Source organism: Taurulus bubalis (assembly GCF_910589615.1).
Source record: "Taurulus bubalis genome assembly, chromosome: 19".
Taxonomy (NCBI): Eukaryota; Metazoa; Chordata; class Actinopteri; order Perciformes; family Cottidae; genus Taurulus; species Taurulus bubalis.
Window position 1 is genome coordinate 8,958,116 of NC_136607.1, and position 23,449 is coordinate 8,981,564.

Genomic DNA, 23,449 nt, shown 5'->3' on the forward strand with positions numbered 1-23,449 from the left:
GTTTTTCCACCATGCACATGCATTTTCATTTCAAAAAATTCACAGCAGGACACATTTTCTTGAATTGTGAATACATTTCATGTAAGGTACCATGAGGCTGGGTAAAACATTATAATATATATATATATATATATATATATATATATATATATATATATATATATATTACATCGTCTTGTGATGATATTATGACCTGCATTGCTAACATGATATGCTCAAAATCTATCCCATGCTGTAATAATCATCATACATTTATGACCTCGGATATGAAGCAAAGTGGCAGTGGCAGCAGCAAAATGCCAAACTTCAACTTCAAGATGACGAGCCATTTCAGTGACATGGAGCAGTGCGCTTTAATCAGACAGACGTTGAAACACACTACAGATTGTGTACTTTAAGAATTTGTTCTTGCCTGTGTGCTCGAGAGCTATTTAACCAGAAGTAATTTGTCACCTTAGCTAGCAAAACCCCTGGATACTACAAGTACAATGTAATCCAATGTCTAACTGACAGCAACAGCACATGCTGTGTTAAATCTGTGACATTGCAATCCAAAAATGTGAATAGAAACTGTATAAATTCTACAATAAGACGGTGTACTTGCCTGTTAAAATGACTGCCCGAGAGACTTCTCCACACTTCTGTCAACTCCCAGTGATCCTTCTTTGGTTTTAGTCGACGGTTATCGGACGACGTGAAGGCGCACTACCGCCACCTACCGACTGGAGTAATATTTGTATTAATCCGGAGCTAAATAAATAAACCATTCCAATGGAAGTTATGTCATTGTTATTATAATTAAATGCAACATAAAACATAGAGCACCAGGTAAGTAATACAGGTGGAACTGTAAAAGACGGATAACATCATTAGAAAATAATTGCATATTTACTACGTCAGTCCTTTCGGCTTCCGTACAATCAGAATTTACTCGCGATATTTCAAGGAAGGCGAGAAAAAAGAAAAAAAAAGCTACGATGCTAATAGTTTGATCGCTTTGTGTATTGACAGTTTCGCTTCCAGCTAGATGGAGGAGAAAATGCCTGAGTGTTATTAAGGTGAAGTAATGTGTAGTCACAGTGAGATACATTTTGTAGAAGTCTATGCGTGTGTTTGGTTGGTAATTAGAGGATATCTGACTGTCTCTGGTTAGCTTACATTGTAGTGCAAGGATCGTCTACACACAGTTTCATCGATGTAGCTCTACTTCATCTGTAACGTTACGATAGCACTACGTGCCATTTCAGACTCACTCTACCATTATCAGCAGCTATCTAGCTGAGTTAATTCAGTCTAACTATTGAACTGACAACGTAATTAAGTAATGGAGAAAGATAGCTGTAGTCACTGCCTGTCTATACTGACGTTAGCTGTTTACTAATCCAGTGAGATGTGATTTGGGCCCTGTCCACTCTGGGTTATAGTCAATGTGGTTTGTTTTCTCCATCAGATCTGTCAGATGTAACACACTGCATCTTCTTTACTCATGTTGTTTTTTCTTTGTCATACAAAAGGAAGGGTTTCCAGAGTCTGGGAGCACTTCCTGCAATCCCCTCCCGATCATCATCCTCAGGGTGGATTTGAAGATGTAGCCAAGAGTGACGTGGCCATCTTTGCAGTACCTCACCATTCCAGCCCAGGCATCATCTGTGACTACTCATCTCCACTCTCCGCCACCTTAAGTCTGGAGCACTTTGGCCCCTAGCAAGGGCTGCCTTGTGCGCGAATCTGCCGTCCTCAGTCTGTCCGTCCGTCCCTGGTTGAAGGCCCGTCTGTCCTCAGCTATGCTGTTCTCCCTGAGGGAACTGGTCCAGTGGCTGGGCTTTGCCACCTTTGAACTCTTCCTCCACCTGCTGGCGTTTCTGGTCTTCAGCATGCTGGTTGCTCTAAGAGCCGACATGTTCACCCCGTCACTGAGCTGGTGGCTGGTGTTTGTCCCGCTGTTTGCCGCCGACGGCCTCAGCACCTACTTCACGGCCATCGTGTCCATCCGTCTTTACCAGGAGAATGAGAAGCGCCTCGCAGTGCTGCGGCTCCTCTGGGTGCTGACGGTGCTCAGCCTGAAGCTGGTGTGCGAGGTGCTGCTGTGCCAGAAGCTGGCGGAGCAGGAGCAAGCCAGAGACCTGTGGTTTGGCCTTATCGTCTCGCCGCTGTTCATCCTGCTGCAGCTGCTGATGATACGAGCATGCCGCGTCAACTGAGGAGAGGCAGTTAGTGGTTGTTCACATCACCGACAACACAGGAGCGAAGAGCAATCTTCATCTGCCGTTAGAGATTTAAAGCATAACTGTGGTGTCATTTATCTTTTGGTTCATTGCTACTGTTTTTGTTTTTTGCAACAGTTTTTCATTCACGTTTGAGAATCGAGTTTGTATACATTTGTGTTTCTAGTAGCTATAAAATGAACATGCATAGTAATATAATGCATTATTTCTCTTCCCAGAAGAATGGAGGCTATTGTATAGCAGCACCATGATTTTGTAACGAGAATAACAGGGGGACCACCATTTTTTTGACATTTCGCATAAACATACTTAATGGAGCCCATTGCGTTGGTAAACCTTTAGTTGATTTTATAGACGGAATGGAGTTTATTGCAACTAGACATTGGATATCAATAAAAAACATTGATCTTCTGAGCCCCTTTACATCAGGGTGGATTACTGCTGTTTGTTTTTGATACTTTTAGGAAGTGTCAGCAGTAAATGTGTATTTGGGACATGGTGTGCCTTTACATTGTGCAGTCAATGTTAGACAAGGAGCCATGAGGAAAAATGTACACCAGACTTATGTTTTAATGCATGTGTGCACAATACATATGTAAATATAATGAACAGGTGAAAACCTAAAGGCTGTAATGCCTCAGCCACTTTTTTGGGCGACTGTCATGGGTAGCAGAGCTCAAGAATTGCTGCGGCTTTGATGTTCCCTCTCTACCAAAAGGAATACATTGCTTGCCTGCACAATTTGGTGAGGTTTCCTATGATGTGTCTCACTTTGTTGCCTGTTACAAAGAGTGTTGCGCACACAATCCCCCCTCTTTTCCCACTAGTTGCCTCGCTTGTCAATTCTATCAATGAGAACGGTCTGAACCGCAAGACGCTGGTTCTGAAACTTGTCGGCTCACAGTCTCACCCCAATGTAGAAGAACTGAATGTGATTTCTGCCAAGCAGTCAGTTGTGTGCACATGTCTTCCCTGTGTATTGCTGTTTATTTGTACAATATGTAATGTATTTGATCTGAGTTTGATCTTACCTTGTGTATGTACTGCATGTATTTAATGCCTCATTTTAAGGTGTAATATGTACATGTTGATTTTTTGGAAAGAAATTCACAGAACCTTGTTTATGTTCTTGTAATGGCACCCCTACTGTCATCTGTATATACGTGTAAATAAACCATCAACATTTATCCAATGTCGTCTAATATTTTAGTCTGGTGGAGACGTCTAGTTTGTTACTGGGCCTTGGTCTCTCTCGCCACAAGGAGGCGCTACTGGCCTTTTTATATGAGCGCGTATTCCACAACGTCCCCAAAACATGCGTCGTTCTACAAACAAATTAAAAATATATATGTTTGTTTAATGCTTGTATTTTACAGTAAATTCAGCACGTAGTCACTTTACAGACTTCAATAAGATGCACCACACTGCATATCCTATACTTTGTGTATTCGGTTTCTGTCAACCATAAGCAGAATTATTGTTGCATTATGTTATGTGATGGACTATGTCTTAAATCAGTGTAATGTAATATCTCTCATGTAATATTAGACTGTACCGTTTTTTATACTAGCCCCAATGAATATAATAAGTCTAAATAAATGTGTTTGATACAATTAATCAATCTTCTTTTGACGTCACCGCTCGATGTTCAGAAACATGACTTCTAGCTCCTCCAGCTGCTTTGATTATCTGTCAAAACCAACTTTGACGAGCAGACAAAGGCACACACACTGACCTATTTCTTCTGTGCATTTGATTGTTTTCCTCCCGTGTTCTCTTCAGCCTTGCCGTTCTTAATTATGGCTCGGTGATAAATGTTTGATGAGGTACAGTAATCGCTTGTAGTACCCAAGAATAGCCCTCTTAGTGCTGATTCAATATGCAGCAGGCTACTTCTCAGCTCATGTGTTTTCTGCAGCCGGATTATCGACAGGTGGCATCATCGGCAAAATGTTAAATGAACAGTCGTCAGCCTCCACCCGGTACAGGATGTATATCACACCCGAACAAAAACAATTTACAGTTTAAATATCCCTATATACGGCAAAATATAGTAACATGAGTACGAGGTGGGTTTAAATACAAAAATGAACAAGGGCCACTAAAACAATGAATTCAGAACATTATTTGGAAATTATAGGTAGTAAAGTAAAAAAAAAAAGCCACGCACAAAGAAGTCAATCTTCAGTAGGCGACGTAGACACAATAGAGACTAATAATGTTTTTATTGGGTCATATGTAGTCCATTTCTAGATGAACCTAGTCTTGTAAATCTCACCCGTAAAGATTGTGATTAAATATGTATTACTTCTTATAATTAAATCTAAACTGTCGCAGCACAAACAATGTTGACAACAAATCTATTTTTAATTACCCAATACAAGATACATCCACTGATGTATTAAATATAGTACAAAAAAAAAGAGAGGGGCGGGTTGAACCTGAACGCAACACTTTTGATTGACAAGCCTTCCTTGCCCAGTCAACAATAGAAACGGGAGGGGTTTGCGTCGATGTGTGGAGTTCTACAGAAAGCAAGGGGCGTGTCTGGAAGCAGTGACGACCAATCAAAAAGCGGGTGGGACAACCGAAGCCGCTGGTGCTGCTGCGGATGGGCGGGGCCGCGTTCAGGGGCTGTGTGGAGTCAGAGCGCGAGAAGGCAGAGCGAGAGGAGAGAGGAAGAAATAGACGGTGGAGATGTGTGTGAGTGTGCGGTGATCGGTGCTGCAGGTACAGTCGGAGCCGGATACAGGTTTTATAGCCGCACCGGACCGCGGCGTAGCGCCTCAGAGCCAGCCTCTCTCCTCTTCTTCCCCTCCAAACAACCCTCCGCAATGTCGGGCGGAGGAGAGCTACGCGTCCTCCGCCAAGAGCCCGGGCAAGAGAGCCCGAGGATGCCGGCCTGGAAGCGAGAGATCTTGGAGAGGAGGAAGGCGAAGGGCGGCGGGTCTGGAGGAGCCGGTGCCGCGGAGACGAGCCCCGGCGGCGCGGGCTCGCAGCGGGTCAACGGCGAGCAGACGGGGAACGTGAACGGCGGCGGCGGCAGCAGCAGTGGACCCAAACGAGACGGCGGACCGAGCGGCGGGTCCGGGCGGAGCTACACCATCACCACAGCCAGTCAACACTTCACCAACAACAAAGAGCCCCGGCCGACGGACGCGGAGAGGACGACGCCGGGGGAGGAGGACGACAGACGCGAGAGCCTGGTGCTGCAGGAAAGCCTGGGCCCGCTGGAGGAGAACCCCTTCATCAAGCTGGAGAAGGAGCGGAGGAGGCGACACGACCGAGAGAGCGCCGCCCGCCCGGTCCAGCACATCCTGGAGCTGTACGGCAGCGTGCCCGGCATACGGACTATCCGCGCGGACAATATTATCATCATTGAGTCTGACCCGGATTACTTCCCGGAAGCCGGAGGGCTCACACCCGGGCCCAAATGGCAGCAGAACGGTGTCACTAGTTACAGCTCCCTGAACGACCTCCTGGACCGGAGAGGGAGTGCTATTACCGAGATAAGAGCAAAGGAAGTGGTCATTTATGACACCACGTTAAGCAAGAGCGAGGAGAACTTGAGCACCCTGGGGCGCCCCGATCATGAGGCCCTGTATGAGACAGGCGAAGGTCAAGGCAGGGTCAGCCGGATGCTGCAGAAGTTTGACAGCAACTACGGGAAGCTGCAGAAGAAGTCCCACAGCACGGAGAACCTGCTCGACCTGGACTGCGGTGCCAGCAGCAGGCCGCGACTCTGGTCCAGGCCACAGACAGATCTGGTGCCAAAGGCCAGGCTGGGCCCGTCGGTCAGCAGCAGCAGCCAGCCATCGTCGCCCGTCTTCCAGAGTCCCTCGTCTTCCAAACCAAAGCCACAGCCTGCCATCTCCGAGCTTGGCAGCCCCCAGCGCCCCGCCGGGCACCCTCAGCCCGTGTCCTCCTTCCGCCAGCGGTTTGAGGAGAGTGGAGGCCCCGGGGATGAGCCCGACAGGCCGCAAGCCAAGCCCACCAGAGAGAGAGACTGGGAGGGCTCCAAGGTGCCATTCTCCCCTGAGACCCGTCGCGTCCGTGCCGAGTCCCCCACCAGCCCCGTGCTATTCAAGGTGACCCGCTCCTCGTCCGATTTCGAGATCCGGCCCTCCCCGAAGCCGGACCTCGCCCAAATTCCTGACGGGGACGCCCAGGCACGGGCCCTCGCGAACCTGCGCCTGCAGTCCCGTAACTCCTTCACAGTGATCCCCAAACGCCGGCCTGCCACCCCAGCACCGTCCAGCCCCGTCAAGTCGCCCCCTTCCCACAGAGGGGCAGAGGGGCCCGTGCCAGGAGTGCCAACCACCCACGCCCCGATGCCCACCGTGGCTTCCTCAAAGAGGAACGAGGAGGAACCGCTAGAGGAGAAGGAAATCAAGAGTCCGGTGAGGGTATCGAAGGCTGAACCATCTCCTCCTGTTGCCACGAGTCCTTCACCTCCTCCCACCTCTGAACCTTGGTCTCCATCTTCTGCTCCAACACCTGCCCCCTGCTCTCCACCCGCCCCGTCTTCACCCCCCACCTCTCCGACGGTCCCGCCTTCGCCCCCTACCTCTCCGGTTCCCTCGGACTCTCCAGCCCCATCCCCCGTCCCCTCTACCCCGTCCCCAGCTCCAGAACAAGCCCCCCCGGATCAGCTGCCAGTAACGAACATCGACGACATTGAAGTGGAGACCCAGCAGCGCGTCCCTGCTCCCAGTCCCATGGGTCAGAGAAGAAAGGGCAACACCTTCACCGTGGTCCCCAAACGTAGGGTGGAGCCCGAGGGCCATTCAAGCTCTCCTGAGCCCCAGCAGCAGGACGCCTCGAGTGTGGCCCAGCCAGGGTCCACGCCCCCGCAGGCCCCCTACGCCCAGCTGGGCTCCCTGCTGAAGAAACGCTACCCTGCTGCGGAGGAGATCGAGGTCATCGGCGGGTACCTGTCCCTGGAGAAGTCCTGCCTCTCCAAGACGGACTCGGTGGGCAAGAAGGTGAGAGCAAAAAAAGTGAATCAATCTGTGACTTTATTGAGACATGTTGTAGCATGAAGGGGACACACACACACACACACACACACACACACACACACACACACACACACACACACGGAGGGCTACTGAAAAGATTAGTTGATTGAGTGATTATAGCCAAACCACTTTGGCTGTCAACTGATTTAAAGTCGTGCATCGAGCAAGAAGGCCCAGCGGGCAAAAACCAAGTAACGGGAAGACATCACCTCTTAGTCTTTTGCAATATGTTCATTTGACAGACTGTTGATCAAAAACACAGAAGACAAATCCAGCCGTCATGAAAACAATTGCTGTTCGTCGCCCTAATTGCTCGATCATCGTTCCTCGGTGAAAACAAACACTGCAGCTCGCTGTAGGAATATTATCGTGTACGCACGAGATGTGCCAAACGTTCCCGGGGTGGGGGGGAGATATGAAAGCTTCTTCTGATCTAAATTTAGTAGTCAATCGTCACACACAGGGAAAAAGCTCAGTTTGTGCTATCTCTGTTTTTACTTTATTTTTATCTCACTTTATTGTTCTTCATCCAAGCCGGTGCACTCCGCTCACCTGCGCCTTTTTGTGCTTTTTTTTGCATTTCCACCCATCACTTGACCTCATGCTCTCAGGGCCTCCGTGCCTATAAGTGGATTAAAAACGTGTGTTTACACAGCCACTTGGAGCTGGAGTCCTGTGGACGCCCCCACACAAAGGCATGTTATTTGTCACAGAGCGCATGATTGGGTCAGGTGGCCCCTTCCAAGCCTATCGACTGAACATTCTCATCATCGGGGGCCCTCTGACCTGTCCCGGACTCAGAGCAACACACCTATAGGTGCTTTCACGCTTGAATCCATCCGGAGTTTTTCGCTTGAAGCTGAGATGTTCCGCGGCCCTGCCCCTCCAATCGTAATTAAATGATAACAAAGTTTGTGTTGCAGTTCATCTTAACCATCCTAATCAGATTGCCCGGGCGAAGGTCTATAAAAAAAAAGAAGAAATTGCTGTATCAGGGATTAATTAGATATCAGAGAATATTTCTAATTAATTTAGGGAGCTGCTGCCGACTGTGGATCCGCCCGAGTAACGGACAAAGATCTCAGCCCGTCTGAGGCTTGAATCTCTACCTCTGAGAGAACTCATTAATGTGGCGGTTCAGAAGCTCAGGGAGCGGAGCCACAGCATTCTGGGGTTTTGAGTCCAGCCTATACAGGCGCATGTCGGGCCTCTCGGCCTTCCTCTCAGCCTACTGTACTCTGCACTCCTGAAGAGGAACTGTTCAATGCATTCAGTTACATCGACCCTGCCCTTTGCGCTTCACGAGGCGCCGCACCGCCTCTAACGCTGGATATGTTTTGGCATCATGACTTTATAATGACGTTTAGGCCGCTGGCCTTTCGCGCGAGGAAGTCTTAACCCGCAGGTCACCACTGGAGGTGACCGTGTGGCCACATGAGACACGACGAGCACATCCTGTCTTTATTGTCCCCGTCGCTCACGAAGCCAAACGCTTTCTCCTTTTTGTTGTCCGTCGAACTCTTCTCGGCCATCATCGAGGCCCAGATTCTTTCTTCCCCCTTTTTTCTTTTTCTGGGCAGGGCTACGCAGGCAATTACACAAAGCACCGAGACTCGGCCCGGCCTGTATAATTTGTGCGGAATTTTTTAGTCCAGCGCCGCTTCGGTGTGAGAGCAGCCTCCGAGAATGGCCTCGGCTCGGCGCTCTGGTTTGGGATTGGGGGTTTTCCAACAAAACCCAAAACCAATTTTTTATTTAGATTTTTTTTTACGAGGAACTTGGCTTAAAAAGAATGTTCCATTATGCACGTCAGTACTTGAGAATCAAAGCAGATCATCAACTCCTGCTCTAGATTTTCCAAAGAAAACACAAGACCCTGATCCATCTCCACTCTCTTGCTGCTTGTGGGTGCTGAACGCCTGGACCACATCCAGCCCGGCCTCATATACTCGTGTCTTTATCGCTCAGCAAGCACCACTCTGCTTTGTGTGTGAGTGTGTGTGTGGTTTTCTTTCCCCCTCTACCCATAGTGCACCACTTTATTCCTGTGCGCTGGTGGTTAATAAGGTTTGTCCCCCTAGCTTCCAGCTTCCTCTGATCTCCTCCTCTCTATTGGGGAAGGAATTGTGGAAGAGCTATGTAGGTCAAGTGCAGCTTCTTGTACTGCAACACTTGTGCATTTGCATAAAAAGCGACTCTGGCTCTCTGGTGAAATACACCGATCAGGATTTGCTCTGTTTTTCTTCTGCAATCTGATTGGATTGGGCTGTCCTGACTTGAGCAATATATATTTATATGTTTTAATTTCTTTGTGGTGGGGGACACCGCTCCATCAAGGAGAGATTGAGCTGGCAACAAGATGCGGGAGGGGGTGGAGTGGTTTTGTTTTTGAAGTCTCTGCTGCCTCTGACCGGGTTATTATGGGAAAAGGGAGGCGGGCCCATGTGTTGTGTGTCAGCACATCAAATAGAGAGAGAGGGGAAGGGATTTTAGAAGCTCGCTCGCCTTTTTTTTTTTTTTCTTCTTCCAGTGTTCGTAGTTTCTGTCTATTCACACAGAGGAGCCACTCGGATGACTAATTGTTTAAACTTAGGGCTGGGGCGGTACGGCCAGAGTCTTCTTTCACTGCAAAGGTCACTTCATATATCAATAACGAGTTCACTGAGTTTGATCGGATTCCCTGAGAAATTTGAGTTGGTGTGTGCTCGCTATATTGTCAATTTAGACGAGGTCACTGCGTGTCAGGATATATATTGGATATAAACCCACGGAAATGATCGCATTGAATCATCGCCCAGCCCTTAAACATGATGCATGATGCTTCAGGCATGTTCCCTATACATCAGAAAGCATAGTATAGTTTCACTTTATGGGTTTTTGAGCCCTTCATGACATCAGAGGAGATACATTAAATTATGTAGTCAAGTCGGTTACTGGAGTTCAATAATTTTCCTCATGTGGCCCTGATGATGCGCAGTGACAAGTCAGCCGAAGTGTCCAATCGGCGACTTACCTGACAGTTTATTTGATCCTTCATGGAATCCCGATGATGTCGTTTGATCCAATAGACGCTTCACAATTGAGCCTAATATTGCTGTTTGACATAACTTCAGACAACACTGACTCTGGGAAAGTAACCAAATCATACACATTTAGGCTACTCTGTGTGGTCTTCTCTAACTATAATGTAGCAATTTTTCATTTCCGTCCTCTGTTCCTTTTTTAAGACGCGTAAACCGCGTCTTAAAATTCACGAGATACTGGCGTATTTTATATATCGTAGAATGAAAAGTAAAAAATCTCCGAAGCGCATAAAACGCTGACCCGTTTCTGAGTTTTACAACTTCTCCCTGCAGCAATCTGTACATATAGTACTAATTACATATTGACAATATGTATTGATGCCACGGCAGAACAATTAAGGTCCAAGCTAAGGCGAACAGCTGCTTTGTGAGAAGGTCATGTTCGTCATATCAAAGTCGTTTTGCAACACTGAGTACATTCTTCTGCTGTGCATGCATGCAAAGGACATAATCCTCATCTGTGTGTTGATTGTGGTAAAATGGCACACATACAGCAGGCTAAAAATACCCAAACCTAAAAGGTTAAAATCTCCCTGTGACACAGGAAGGCCATTGAAAGGGCAAACTCCTACATTTACATTGTGCGCCTGAGCTACAGGTGTGAAAGTCCATTGTGTTTAATTATTTACCACCCAGTAGACATTCCCTATCTCTCCTCCCTTATACTTCCTGAAAACCTACCACCACACCCACAAAAAGAAATGATTTCAAAATAAAAGCCGACTGCCCTCTTCTGTATGTTTTTTTTTCTTTCTTTATCTAGACTGAGCTGGAGCGACAGGAGAAATCCTTCAGACAGCCTTGGGCTAGTGCATTTTTAAAGAGTAACTGTGTCCGTAACTTATCACTAAATACCTCATCGACACATCCAGCGTGAGCATTCCCTTTGCAGTCTTGTTTTCTGGCTTTCCCGGTGGAATGCAAGTCACAATTTCAATGTCCTTTTTTAACGTTGTTTTGGCTCCAGAGAGGAATATGCTAAAGGCTCCACTACGGTCATTAGCTACAATTTGTCTGTCTGGTGCTGACTGTGCAGTTTAAAGTGGGTTCATCGGAGCTGTTGCGACTGAAAACAAAGTTGATGACTAAGACCAAGAGATGGTCAAGTTTGTGACCGTAAAACTGAGCTGAAAGACGCTAAAACGCTCCGCGGGAGGATTTATGTTATTCCATCAGTTTCTGCAGTTGTGGCTGATGGGCCCTCCTCGCAGTCAGGGGGCAGCAAAGCTGATTGGCAGAGAGCAGTGGAGGGGCGAGAGCGTTGGATTGGACCATGTCCTCGATGTAGGACGGACCTGAGCCGGTCGCAATTTAAAAAAACAAGCAGCCCCTGTCACATGACAGATTGTAAATTGGTCCATAGGTAATGAAAAAAACATCAATTAGGGCAGCTTTAAATTCAGTTTTTGAAGTCTTAAAATTTTGCAGTTTTTCCACGTATACTTTTCTTCTCATGAGAAGTTAAACTAATTTAACAGGCGACAGATCTTCTGCCGCTGGTTTGAAGTTGACATGCTTTCATTTTTGATTTGGAGAGAGGTGCTAGTTCTCTTCTCTTTTTTTACAAGCGATGTCACCGCTGGTGCAAATATGGTTTCCATTTGACAAGCTTCTTCCGAGGGCTGTGTGGCTGCAGGATGTGGACACACATACACACACACACACACACACACACACACACACACACACACACACACACACACTGTGCCTAATTTCTGGCCCGTACGAACACACTCGCAGGTTTTCCCACACAGGCCTCAGGCACATGCGAGCCTGCAAAGTCGGTGTAATTAGAATTCAGCCAGCAAAGCCCCACTATCATAGTCATGTTTAATTCAGTGTGTTTGTCCGTGTGTGTGTATCTTTAGAGTGCACAAAGATGAGGAGACTAAAAGCGGAGGACGCTCACAGAAGGGGCTTTTTGAAAGTTTATAAAAAGAAGCAGAGTGGGCGAGTGACAGAGGCAGGTAGAAACCACGCACTTTTCATAGCCGTAGCGTTCTTCTTCCCACCAGCTGCTGTGACGTGCATCTTTCCTGGATCAATTAGTTTGGTGGTCTCGGTCGTTGAGAGGGTTGACTGTTTCGTAAAGGCTTGATGACTGAAGAGCGCATCCAGTTCTCCTGTCTCCATTGGCAAATGCAAAAACATTGGCAGCACTCTTGGGCCGCATGTGGGGCTTTTTGTGCGCAATGTAAATGTTATTCAAATACCCCCCGCCCCCCCACATGTGTGGCATCTACGGGACCTGACTGTTTTTCGTGGTTAACAGGTCCTCGTGCTGTGCCGGAGATGTGTGCGGCATCAGCATGTGAACCGTGTCTCAGCTTTGGTTTTCCTGTTTACATGACCAAAAGCTGTCTGTCTTACTGCCGCGATTCTCTCTCTCTTTCTTGCTCTCTCTCTCTCTCTCTCTCTCTCTCTCTCTCTCTCTCTCTCTCTCTCTCTCTCTCTCTCTCTCTCTCTCTCTCTTTCTCTCTCTCTCTCTCTGTGTCTCTCTTACTGTCTACTTCCACTCTCCCGTTTCCCCTTTGTCACATATCCATGGCGCCTGTCGCCGGGGCAACACGAGTCGCGGCCATTCTATCCTGTCATTAGGATTCCAGGATAAGGACACACACACTCTCACACACACACACACGCTGTTACGTCAGTGCTGATGTTGTAGATTTTGTAATTGTTGGGTATGTAGTTGCCGCCAGGAGCGCTTTTGACTGGACGGAGAGAGCGGCGTGAAAATGTAGTCGTCCTCTCATGAAGATGTTTGAATGGGTTTCCTGGTGAGCATGTTCTGTAATCAGCCAACTTTTAAATGTGTGTGTGTGTGTGTGTGTGTGTGTGTGTGTGTGTGTGTGTGAGGAGACCCACACAACCCTCTGATGTTTAAGAGAGGACGTGTGTGTTTCCATGAGGCCAAGGTCAGGTGTTTCAGGGCAGGGTTGGGAAAAAGTCTCCAAACGTGTTTTTTATATATAATATACACGCACATCTTATTTTATCTTAATTGTTTTACATGAACACATAACAACAAAACGAGTCAACAGCCTTGTGACTCTTCAAGGCTGTACTTTAGCTACCTAAGCTAATTCCTAATGCTTGCATGCCGGCACGCTTGCTGATATTTATCAGGTAATGTTTACCATGTTTAGCATACTAACATCCGTAAATTAGCCCTAAACATAAAATGCATCCATCTGGACCCAAGTGATGTGCTGACCGACGTTGCCACCTCGAGCTGCAAGCACGACCGAAGAACCAACATTTTGCACAGTTAATCTCTAATCTATCACCACCATGTTTACACTATGTATAGACAAACTCCTGGAAAATATGTTGTTTACGTCATTCTAAGGTTAACAGACACGTAGTTTGCATGCAGACGATTGCAAATCTTTATTGGTGCAACATTTGAACTTCCCGCTGCTTTTATCCTGGTTGTGCACCCGCCTTTTTTTATTTTGTGTGTGTGTGTGTGTGTGTGTGTGTGTGTGTGTGTGTGTGTGTGTGTGTGTGTGTGTGTGTGTGTGTGAGACACGGGGCTGTCGAGAAAGCTCATCGATCATTGACTCATCTGTGACCCAAAGTTCACGGAAACAGAAGCCTTATCACCGCCTCAAAATTCAACTAACTGGAGAGCCGTTGACCACCAGTTCAACTAAGGCGCCAATGGTCGACACACCCATTGGCTCCTCTTCCCTTCCTGAAGGTTAAAAGAAATATGTGATACATAGACAAACCATTACTTTAACAACGAGGTTCTGATCCAACATAGATCATAGGCCCCAGAGACTATCATTGGTCCTGATCCAGTGGGGTCCTGATCCTGACACTTTCATTGGACGGTCCAGAAGTGAGCTGTTCTGTATCAAACACCCTGAAGGCTCCCTGCAGGCGGGCTTCGCTCTCCGCCCTGCTCGTCTCTCCTTACACATGCAACGTGTGCAGACAGACGGGTCCATGCCAGCTCCTTATCAGCGAAATGTTCTGAGATGGGTCAAAAATATTGTTTAAACGGCTCCTGTTCGGGGTCTCGCTGATACGAACAGGTTTTGGGAATGTGTCTCCTCTCCCATCCGTTCCTTATCAGTCAAATAACCCAGCCCTGATAGACTTAAAACTCCCTCCAAAGGACATTGCCCTTACATCAGTGACTCACGCGGTCTTGAGACACACGGCAGTGTAAACACCGATTTCCTTCACATTTTTTGCACCGCTTGCTGAACCGATTTAACCCCAACGCGCGACAGTGAAGTCTGACGACAACACCTACACAAGAGCACGCGTATAGGTTCTCGACCCGAATCCACTGCGTTGGATCACAACTACCGGGGTTTTCAGCAGGTGTTCGCTGACCTTTCACTGATAGCCTGACGGGTCTGATTTTGTTTGGGTTGGAGCCGGACCCCGAATGGAATCTCTGTCGTTTTGTTTTGCCGGTTTTTGTCATTAGTTTATTGAAGGCAGCAAGGTATGTCTCATTGGCAGCCGTCGGCGCTGTTGACTAAAATGACTCATAATTACGGTCGAGAATGTGCTTAAAGATGTGATCGCTAGGTTACACCAACAGTTGCTAATGGTTAAAAACAAATCTGGGCTCCGTTTCAATCTGGAAGGGCCTCATTCCTCTTCCACGCAGCAGGGGAGGGCGGTGCTCTCGTAGTGTCGTGGCGTCGCTGTTCTCACAGAGGAGTGATCATGACAGTTGATGGCACATTTTACAGTGCTGGGAGTTGCTGCCTCTGTAACACAAGTAATGTCTATTTTTTTCCCACAAATACACCATGGCCGCCTCTCCTCCTCCGGACGGAAATAGTTCAGGTTTCAGGTGGATTTTTGAGATTCAAATTTCTCTGATGAGTGCTCTCTTACTGTTCTGCCACAAATGGACACGATGAGAGAGAGAGGAGAGGAGTTGTCAGTCATCTGAGTCGCTGTCAGGTTATCACCGTGTCTTCCGAGCATTTAGCTCAACAACCGGCAGCAGGAAGTGCTGCGAATGCTTGGTGGGTTTTTTTTTTCAGCTTACATACAGGCTGCTATTGACAGCTAATATAAGTACTCCGTGTAAAGACTGTTACTATTAATACTGGGGATTGATATCTCAAAACATGTCGTCTCATCAACTGATCCCTCCTGTATCTTTTTCCTCATGCCAACGACCACAACTGACAAAAGGTCTTTGACTTCATTCTCTAACCCTTTTGAAGTCCTGTGTGATTGAATCCAGTCATTCATCCGTAAAGTCCGTAAAGTCAAAACTTGTTTAAAAAAACAAGTTTTTCGGTGGAATACTTTCTATTCATGTCTTAGATGTGGGTCACGATAAAACAAAAATGGACACAAGAATGAGAAGACATTTGAAATGTGACGCGAATATGTTCTCCGTCCGATCATTAATGATGCATTAATGACGCCACTTTTGTTTCCCCCGCCCAAAACGAGGCCCTCTGGTTCACACTAGTTGTCCCAATTTGCCAGCACAGTGGAGAGGTACGCCGCGTGCTTTGTTTGAGTACGCGGCGGCTTTATTATCCCTCTCTCATGCAGCTGCAGTTAAACTCCTCAGCCGGTTCATTGTGGTGCTGTTCTAATATTATCTACCAGGCTGGAGATTAGCTCTAATCGCCTGGTCAGTCTCCTCCGAGCAGGTTAGTCCTTTTTTTAAAGAACTTTAACCTGCAGTGTTAGGCACGCATCCATGTGGAATAAAACATTGAAACAATCAAGTTTATATATTTTTTGCATGCACAAAGATGCACTCTATGAGCAGGTGCACGCCCAATACCAACACGCCACGCCCGATGCCACCTGGCCCCGCTGACAGAGACAGAGAGAGAGAGAGAGAGAGATTTGGAAGCACATTAGGAAGAGACGCACGCCCACGTCAGACGCACATCACGTCAACACAAAAACACTCGCATGCTGCTGCACCCTCAGTTGTTCAGTGCTATTGTGTCAGAGCTCCACTGGGACACGGCGGCCTTGGAGAAGTCCAAACCCCATCAGCACTGTGTGTGTGTGTGTGTGTGTGTGTGTTCATTCAGTAGGAACCAATTTTCACCAAGCGAGAACACGCCATGCTGTGTGGCCTGGAAAGCATTCCCTGGCACTGCTCCCATCTGGCCCGTTGGCCGCGGCACATTCATGGAGACATAATCTCATCTGCCGTCTCTCTCTATCTCTCACACACTTCTTCTTTTGTCCGTCTTGCCCACTTCCCCCCTTTTTGTGCCTCCGTACTAAACCTGCAAACAACAAAACGGAACTGATGACATTTTTGTGGGCAAAGGAACCCGGGTGTGGTATCTATGATTTGCTCAGCTCGGCGTCTTCCCTCATCCAACGTCTCGGTCTGGTGGCGGTGAAGCTGCTGCTGCTGCTGCATCAGCTGCTCCAGACTCTGCAGACAATCGCGGTCTTAACAAGTCTGTTTCATTTTGTATTCAGCTTCAAAGAACGCCTCTTGTTTGTTTGGGGTTTTGTGTTTCAGCGCAAGCGAAAATAATCCACCGGTGGAGCAGAAATGATTCTGCTCGCTTCCTGAACAGTTTAATTGTGTCGCAAAGATTTCTTTTTTGGTTCTCATTTTGTTTTATTTTGAAATCCTCCCTCCCATTTCCTTCATTTCTCTCTTACGTTTAACTCCTGTTTTATATAGAATATAGAAATTACATTTGAAAAGTAATATAAAGCAAGACAGCAATGCTTTACAAGTACAAGCTTAAGATCTGGAGGCCATAACTTTTCTCCCAAAACTCTATGAACTTATTAGTGAGACAGAATTTGTTTTACTTTACACAAATTATCGATACATATATTGCAATGATGAGTGATATGTTGTATATGAATCTTCTGTCTCTGTATTTAAACTGCCTAAACCCACAGTCCATTTTAAATACTGTTCATATTGGACGACTTACCACATTAAATGACCTGTTTTACTGATAATAGCCACCTAATAATAGCCTTCTACAGCAATACATTGTCTCCAAAACATAGTGACATTTCCCTGGTACTGTTAAAGTTATCTTAACGCGAGCTGACGCAAAGCAGCAGCCAACTAGCACACATCCTGAGCTTCACAGTCGGCCTTCGGTGACACAAAACAAAACCAGAATATGGAGTCGGTCGTTGGTGGCGTCCCATCTGAGCTCCCCGTGGAGAATAAGGAGGACAGCAGGGCCGAGCCGAGGCCCCCGCTGGCCCGTCCCACAGCCTGAGGACAGGAGACTGATCGCTTCTGCCACCATGATGCAGGCTTTTATCACGAGATGAAAAAAAGAGCCACAGCGGAAGCTCAGCCACGAGCAGCAGCAGGCTGGGTTATATGAAGATCACAGTTCTGTTGTGTTTCCCCCCCCACACACATTTTTTTTTTACGCTCCTCTCTCTTCACCATTAAGTTGGATCAATGCTGCGGCAACGTAAAGTCAGAGAGAGGACACGGCGAAGTCTCATGTGAGAAGGGTGCTGGTCGGCCAGACAGAAAAAGAAAAGTGATAGACAGTGAAAGAGGAAGCGAGCCCAGCGGCGAGCCTGATTTATTGATGGACTCTCTTTTGGCATCCAGAGACTTCCTCCAAGACAGGATGCCAGTTTAGCAAGCAAAAGGCTTTTCATGGTGTAAGAGTGAACACAGGAACCCAAAAAAAGAAAAGAGGTTTTTGTGCTAAAAATAGGCGACGCCTGGGACTGAGGGTCTTTTTTAAAGATGGTAACATACTGTCAATATATGTATGTGTGTGTGTGTATATACATATATACACAGGATTTGATTTGTCTTGTGTATTGTACTGTTACTGTGGCTGAATACTAATGTAGAAACCCAGCCTGGGAGGAAAAGATGCTGTTTTGCTGAGTGGAAAGTGAGATCTTTCAGGGCTTCTAAACTGTCACATCTCTACTCACGTCTTATCTCCTGAAACAGCAAGATGTCCCTGAACGTTTCATATTTCTGCCGTCTTCATTTTTCAGAAGATGCTGATTTCTATTCTTTTTTTAGAATATAAACTTGATGCAGAAATGCAAAACAACTGATGTCAAAACCCCAGAAATCGCTTCTCATTCTGTAACACAAGTGAGTAATTGGTTGAAAGGTTGTCGTCCTGGTTTAGTTCGGAGGGTTCACACACGCTGTCCTCTGAACCCTCGTCCTGCTCCACACGGCTTCCTCAAGCGTCATGTTGTTTATTGTCATAAGCACAAAACGATTACAGAGAAGCGGTCGTCGTTGGCAGCTTAGATCTCGCCCCCCCCCCCCCCCCCCCCCCTCCCCGATGATGCTCGTTAAATATGTATGAAATGTAAAGAGCAGAACAGTTTCTGGGGTGGTTGTGGGTCTCTGATAAACCTTCTAGGGGTCCTCCATAGACGGCTGCTCCGTCCTGGTGCTTCCACCACCCGGACAGGACACGAGCACCACTGTAAAAGGATACAACCTCTTGACTGATATCATTATCTCGATTTATGTGATTATTTGTATGGACTTTTTTTTATTTTATTTTTTTTATCAGCTCTAATCAGATGTTGGGAACTATTAATACATTAAAACACAATTAGGAAGTAGCAGATAAGCGGGAAACATTTAGAACATTTCAAACCTCTTGACACAATACACTTTAATGTTTCAGCCAGTTTCTAGAGAGAACTCTGGGATTTGATGAAAGGTGGTGTCCCTTAGATCCTTGTAATGAATACAGACTTTCTCTACATCCCTAATCCGTCGTCTGTGGACCCTTGTCCTTAATGTATACTCCTGAACCTAAGTATCCGACTGAATCTATTGGTCCACGTCCTTCTCATACCATGTTTCTTAATCTATAGACTCTCCTCCTGAATCTATAGACCATTGTTCTGAATCCATAGACATTCTTGCAGAATCTAAAGACCCTCATCTGGACTCTCCACCATCTAAAGACTTGTTTTAATCCACCGGCCTGAACCTCAAGACCCCGATACAGAGTCTGTATACCTTTTGTCTTCAATCTATAGACCTGTGTGCTGAACCTAAAGACGTATAGTACCCACCCTCCGAGTCCCCTTCAGGTGAGCTCTGTTGGCTCTGTCAGCACTGCTGCCACTCATTGCACCGTTAGCGCTGCTCGTCATGCAGCTGATGTCATTCACATACACTGCCGCTGGAAATAAAATGGGACACATTCAGAATGTGAAATGGTCTATATGTTTTATAGTTATATATTTTTACTACATAGGACCTTTGATATCTATAAACCTTGTACTGAATCTATAGACACTTGTCCTAAATATATAAACCATTGTCCTGGAACTCCAAACCTTTAGTCAATCATCATATCAGAATTGTATGCGTTGTAAATTAAATTAGTAAAAAATACAACTTCATCCTTCCTTCCTGTTTTGATGAAATGGGAATACATTGTATCGTGTGTAATATAATAGTGTGTTTATTTTGTCAAACAGTAGAAAAGTCCAAACTTATGAGGTGGATTTAGTATAATAAGTAAGAGAATGATTCAATATATTCCAAAGTTTTTTTTGATGCACGGGTAGGCTTTGTCTTAGTAGATAACAATGATGACGCCATTTGTACTTTGTGCTTAATATATGATAAGATAAGATAAGGATATTGAGGAAGAAGAATTGCGCTTCCGTGCTTCACGTCTTCATGACACGCGTTCTCCGAGTGTGGACCCTGACTGGTCCTGAGTCGGAGGTGGCGTTGCTGGCTGGCGGCCTTGTGATGGGGATTAGGGCAGATTTAGATCAGGGCCTGCAGAGTAGAGGGAGCCAGGTACAACACGTTAAGAGCAGTCAGCAGACATGGACAAACACGCCGGTGTATGTACGTGTGAATCAGCTGAAACGCCTCCATGACGACTCGGGGGAGCTAATAAAAAACCCTTTTTAGAGTTCAGAATGGGTAGAAGCTATCAGATTTGTGACTGATAAAGGGATAGAGTGCTGATCCATCCAGGCCGTGGAAATCCGTGCCACCATGTATCTACAACACAAATAGGAGGGGGGGGACCAATATCGCCAAATCAAAGCCCTTCATTAACACGTCGAAGATGATAGAGAACCACTCATTCAAACATTTCCTTTGTCTTCTGTCTGTGACCTTTTGCAGCTCAAGATCTCGTTCAACGAGTCGATTCTCCAGAGTACGTACGAGTATCCGTCGGAGAGCACCGTGTGGGACAGCGAGGACGAGGACGAGGAGGAGACACGGGACGAACAGCCGAGCATGGTGGGACGCATCCACATCCCCCGGCCCAGTTTCATCAGCTCGCCCACCCACTCGAACAACGGCAACGGTGAGACCCATTTGAATGTTTAGCTGTTTCCTGCCGATTGTTCCTGGCCCCCGAAGGATGATCCCGAAAGGTCTTGTTGGCCCTCTGACTTTTCTTGTGAACAAAAATCAAAAATTTCGACTTGTCCAACGCTTAAGTCTTCAACAAGCTACCTTGAAGTCTAATAGCCTGGTGTCTCTTTGCCGTCGTGAGCCCCACAGGGTGAACCCTGTATTATGTTTTTCCTGGTGACCCTCTGAATTTAGCTGTCGAAAAGCACAGTGAACGGCACATTCTCTGCATTCCAATACCTATACTGCTATACTATTTAGTATGCCAAAAAACTATTGAGTGTTTCAATACATAATGTCAACTGCAGTACGCCAGAAATACCAGGATGTTCTACTGCATCCCGTCGCATTTTGCAGCATATGCAAGCCGGCATGCTTTCCTGGCTGTTCTGACCCACAATCCCCTGAGCATGTGCGACTTCAAGGTGCCATTGTATGATGATTTGCCACTTTGCATTCTCATGATGAGCCGTTGACGACCAAATAAAAAGACTAGTGAGGCAGTAAAAACTTATCTTAATGACATTGTTTAGCGTCAGATATGTGGGCATGATCCTGGAAGACGGGAATAAGGAAACTGTTTTTCCTTTTTACTGTTTTATTTCCAACGGTCTACATATAGCCGTGTATCCTTAAACGCCTGCTTTGTAAAGCTGTTGACATACAACCTAAGCTAAGGCTGAGTCACTAGTGCTCATGCAGCCTAGTTCTGTGGTATTTAAAATGTCTATATGTGCCCACCATTGTTTCTTTTTAGAGCCGCAGAGTTCCAGCCACAGTGTCTTTTCCCCTACAATCAATCAAAACCATAGAAAATATGCACATAAAGCTGCTTTTTCACAGCCTTAAAGCTTAAGTGCAATGCTCGGCATTAGACTAAACATGAAGGGCCTGTGCTGTGTCCTTTTAAATACCATGGTTTTGGCTGTAACATATAGAAACATATTACTTTGCCTGGCAGTTTGAATTTAAAGGAGATGCATTTTCTTTCTAAGTCATATGAAAAACTACAAAGTGGTCCGATCGGGTCAGTGCTTCTTTAGTAATACAACATTGCCACCCTTGTGCAGATGGTAAAAGTAGGACAACTTTAGGTGTGATGACAGAGACCCCTGCTGGACAAAGTGTGCAGCACATCTAACAACATGTGTTTGGAGCAGTCCCTCATTATTTGAGATTTACATTTTAGACACAATAACCTTCTCTTCATTGATCAATACATTTGGCCCATTGCAGAGAGATTTTTCCAATTTTGTTCCCCTGAGTTGATCATCAACATGTATATCTTTATTTGTAGTTATTGTTCCGCAAAAAGGGAAAGGTACAAACGCATCAGTGTTAACGTTTCTTTACATTTTAGTAATACATCCCTTCTTTGTAATGCCTGCAGACCTTTCCAGCTACATTCCCAAGCACTCGGTGGACTTCAGCACCTGGCAGGAGCACAAGCGCGACGAGAGCGACTACCAGGAGGATGCCGCCTCCCGGCCGACGCAGATGAGCGAGGAAGTTATGGTGAGAGAGAGTTGGGTTTATCCAAACCAAACAGGTTAGGTGTGACAGACTAAGTGGAGCACATAAATCGAAAACGTGTGGATGATTATTGACCAAAAAAAAGAGGTCTGCTTTAAAATGACAGTAGCTTTCAACCTTTCAACTTTTGTCTCCTCTCCTCAGCTCACGCCGGCAGACAGCTCGTCTCTGTCGGACTACAGCAGCGAGCCCGCACTTTACTTCTGATCAGTCGGACCAATCAGCTGCACAGTAGCATCACACCTGTGGGACCAGCCAGCAGCCAGAGCCCAGCGAGGGGCCTTCGCTGCCTCCAGCTCGACACTCCAGCCGTCTCTAAGCACATCTTCCTGATCAGACAGGACACATAGTGTTTTTTTTTGTCTAGTTCTTTTTGGGGCTGATCTCCTGCCACGGAACCGCCACATGCCACGTTTTATCAGCCGCACATGGGAGCAGGTGAGCTTATCGCCACACGGCCGGTGTTTTTCGATTTCCCCCCCCCACCTTCTTCCTGACCTGAAAGCAGCTGGTTTGTCTTTTCTCCCCTACGATCCCGGACAGTTGATCTGTCTGCTTCCCTCCTCATCCTCGCTCAACTTAAAATATCGGACAGGATCGAACGGATTGTCAGAAAATCATCAGAGAAGTCCGGCGTCCTCTCCAGACTCTGGAAGAAGTTGGCTGCCGTCCTTCCCCTTGATTCTCTGCTTCCGAGTCTTCAGCGTCTGCTTCAGGTTTGTTGGGAGATGTCGACAAGCGAAGGGAGCCTAAAAGGCGAGTGACCAAACTCCTTAAAGAAAAAGAAAAAAGAACAGGAAGCCGCCAGTGCCCACGTGTAGGAACGCCACGGTGACACAGTTCAGTGTTAGCATGGAAACATGTCAGTCGGACGTGAAGGACGCGTCTGCTTGTGTAGATCGCCGGCACACTCAAAACACACAAAAACACACAAAAATGGTGAAAGGGTGCCACAAATGTAGTTTTTTTTTTTTCTTTTTTTTTTTTGTACCTGCATGTTTTGATTTTCAGCCATCAGCTTGGGTTGGTTCTCTTTTACTGTAAAGCTTCTGTATGCCTTTTTGTGTGTTTTCTGGCATGCTGTAATGAAGCTGCTGGGAAGTTCAGCAGAAGAGCCTCAACAGCAAGCAAACTTCAACACGCTCCCCTTCTTTGTGGCAAGGGGGGGAGGGGATATGCAGCCAAGGGAAGATCTCTGTCCATCGGCAATTTCTGATTACACGCTTGGAGAAAAAAAAAGTGACC

General features: G+C 46.5%; 2 protein-coding genes across 2 annotated transcripts; both read left to right on the plus strand.

The window, feature by feature from the left end:
• Positions 1-1,784: 1,784 nt before the first annotated feature.
• tmem203 (transmembrane protein 203) lies at positions 1,785-3,383 on the plus strand (the record flags this gene model as incomplete). The annotated part of the gene is made up of 1 exon (XM_079235102.1): positions 1,785-3,383. The coding sequence occupies one exon, from the start codon at positions 1,785-1,787 to the stop codon at positions 2,199-2,201; it is 417 nt and encodes a 138-aa protein (XP_079091228.1). The 3' UTR covers positions 2,202-3,383.
• A 1,676-nt stretch (positions 3,384-5,059) lies between these two features.
• On the plus strand, positions 5,060-22,457 carry tprn (taperin; the record flags this gene model as incomplete). Its single annotated transcript, XM_079235100.1, has 4 exons — positions 5,060-7,210; positions 20,435-20,621; positions 22,062-22,186; positions 22,349-22,457. The coding sequence occupies 4 exons, from the start codon at positions 5,060-5,062 to the stop codon at positions 22,409-22,411; spliced, it is 2,526 nt and encodes an 841-aa protein (XP_079091226.1). The 3' UTR covers positions 22,412-22,457.
• Positions 22,458-23,449: the final 992 nt, after the last annotated feature.